General features: G+C 45.4%; 1 protein-coding gene across 1 annotated transcript; it reads right to left on the reverse strand.

Moving 5' to 3' along the window:
• Positions 1-522: 522 nt before the first annotated feature.
• Positions 523-1,822, reverse strand: LOC105522546. Its single transcript, XM_011957081.1, is given in 2 exon segments — positions 523-1,480; positions 1,483-1,822. Coding segments are annotated over 2 exon segments (786 nt in total). The 3' UTR covers positions 523-1,034.
• Between the last annotated feature and the right edge of the window lie 524 nt (positions 1,823-2,346).

The following is a 2,346-nucleotide window of genomic DNA, read 5'->3' on the forward strand; positions in this document are numbered from 1 at the left end:
CACCATGGAATACTATGCAGCCATAAAAAAGCATGAGTTCATGTCCTCTGTAGGGACATGGATGAAGCTGGAAACCATCATTCTGAGCAAACTATCGCAAGAACAGAAAACCAAACACCACATGTTCTCACTCACAGGTGGGAATTGAACAATGAGAACACTTGGACACAGGGTGGGGAACATCACACACAGGGGCCTGTCATGGGGTGGGGGGACGAGGGGGAGAGCATTAGGAGATATACCTAATGTAAATGACGATTTAATGGGTGCAGCACACCAACATGGCACATGTATACATATGTAACAAACCTGCATGTTATGCACATGTACCTTAGAACTTACAGTATAAAAACATAATAATAATAATAATAATAAACTTAAACAAAAAAGCTCTGTGTATTTTCCCTTCTCTACACTCATCATAGTTGACATTTTATTTTTGCTCTGGGATTATTTGATTAATGTGCTAGAATCAAAACTCCACAAGGGCCAGAACACCATGACTCTTTTTGTTACCACTATGTTCCCAGCACCCAGCAAAAGAAAAATAAAAAACTAGACCCTCGGTGTCACCAAATGGTGATACTCTAATTCTCTCATTCCTTCCAAATGTATTAGCTTAATTTTTCAATAAAGAAGACATTTCCCTTATCAACTCTTTGGGAACTGTGAGGTACAGTTTATACAAGAAAAACAGAATAAATGCTTGAATTTTCCACTTTTATTTACCAGTTTTCAGAATAATTGGAGGTGACAGACTCCTCCAAAGGTAACAACCGAGTTTGGTTTTACTGTTTTGAGTATTATGAATTCATGGACCTATACATGTTGATGTGTTTCAGTCCACTAAAGTCATTTTTCTTTGGGATGCTCAAATTGTCTCATTGTTGACCAGCAGAAGCCTGGTCCCTTTTGCCACGATCCCAGCTGTCTTTAATAGCTGTCTGGCTTGTGTGACAAGACATTCTTGGATCCCCTTGCAGAGCTCCGGACACCAACCTGGATCAGCTATTTCTTCAAGAAGGCCTGGTTCCTTATACATTCTTCCTCACCTGTGGCTTCAATTCCCCGGCCTCTAAAAGAAACACTCCAAATAGAAATTCTGTTGTGGTTTTTCTCCTGTACAGCAGACCTGTATACCCAACAGATGACTGGGCATTGCCATCTCTGCCCACAACACACATCCTGAATTTGACTTGTTTGCACCTGAAGTCATCATCCGTCCCCAAGACGGGCTCTCTGTTATGCCCTCCTTGGGGATCGGAACTTGGAGTCGGGTCAGGGCAAGACACTGTTAGAAATATGTGGAATTCAGCCACACCATCATAAGAAAGTCCTCTCTGTGTGTTCTGGCTAAACCAGCCTTCTACCAGGGCAGCATGATTCTGGGCTTTGCAACATTCGTGATCTGTCTGAGGACACTGAAGCAGATGCTCAGCCACATCCCTTAATTTGCATGAGCCTGTGGGGAAAATATTGTTAAAAGTCTGGCTGGCTGAGCAGGCCAAAGGAGAAGTTGGAAAAGAAGGTGGTTTCCTGAAAGCATGAAGCTGTGACTGTTCATATTTTGACACCATCCCAGGAAGAAGAGGCTGAGGTAGGCAAGTACAGTCAGCTCTGGGAGTCCCCTCTGGGGAAGCTGGCTATGAGACGTGGAAGAAGCTCCCCAGCTGCAGTAGAAGGCACAAGAAGGTTTCAGGCTTTCCAGGTGGGCATCGAATGGGCAGCAGCACAGGCATACCTGGAGTGGCAGAGGTGCCAGGGAAGACGGCAGATGCCATGCGTGACATGGCAGGGGGATCGCACTGCATCGATTGTGCATGAGACCACCTCTCACCACCCAGGCGACTCAAGGGGATAACTGGATGGGTGGTTCCAGGAAAAGAATGGACATCCTGCTAGGCACAGTGTCTCAGAGCACTGAGGTTTGAAAAATGTGGTGAATTTGGAGGCACTCACAGCTGAGTCCCGGGACAGAGCAGGCACAAAAGCAACACCATTTTCTCATTGCCCAAGCCAGCCCCTGCCCGCAGCACCTTCACTTCCCAGAGCCACACCCAATCAATGGCCAGCTTATGATTCTAATCTTGAAAATCTGTCGAAGTCTTTTCCTTCTCCATCACTAAGCTCTCTCCTTGAAGTAAACATTTTTCTCCTGGAGGAATGCCTCCTGGCTGATGCTCCTACAAGTCACCTCACTTTTCTTCAAGCCCTCCTCTGTTACAGACTATTCCAAATTTTTTTTGTGTTGTTGTTTTGTTTTTGTTTTTGTTTTGTAACTTTTGCCTACCTCGTTGGCTCACGCCTGTAATCCCAGCACTGCGGGAAGCCGAGGTGGGTGGATCA

The sequence above is a fragment of the Colobus angolensis genome, unplaced genomic scaffold, assembly GCF_000951035.1.
Source record: "Colobus angolensis palliatus isolate OR3802 unplaced genomic scaffold, Cang.pa_1.0 Scaffold432, whole genome shotgun sequence".
Classification (NCBI taxonomy): domain Eukaryota; kingdom Metazoa; phylum Chordata; class Mammalia; order Primates; family Cercopithecidae; genus Colobus; species Colobus angolensis.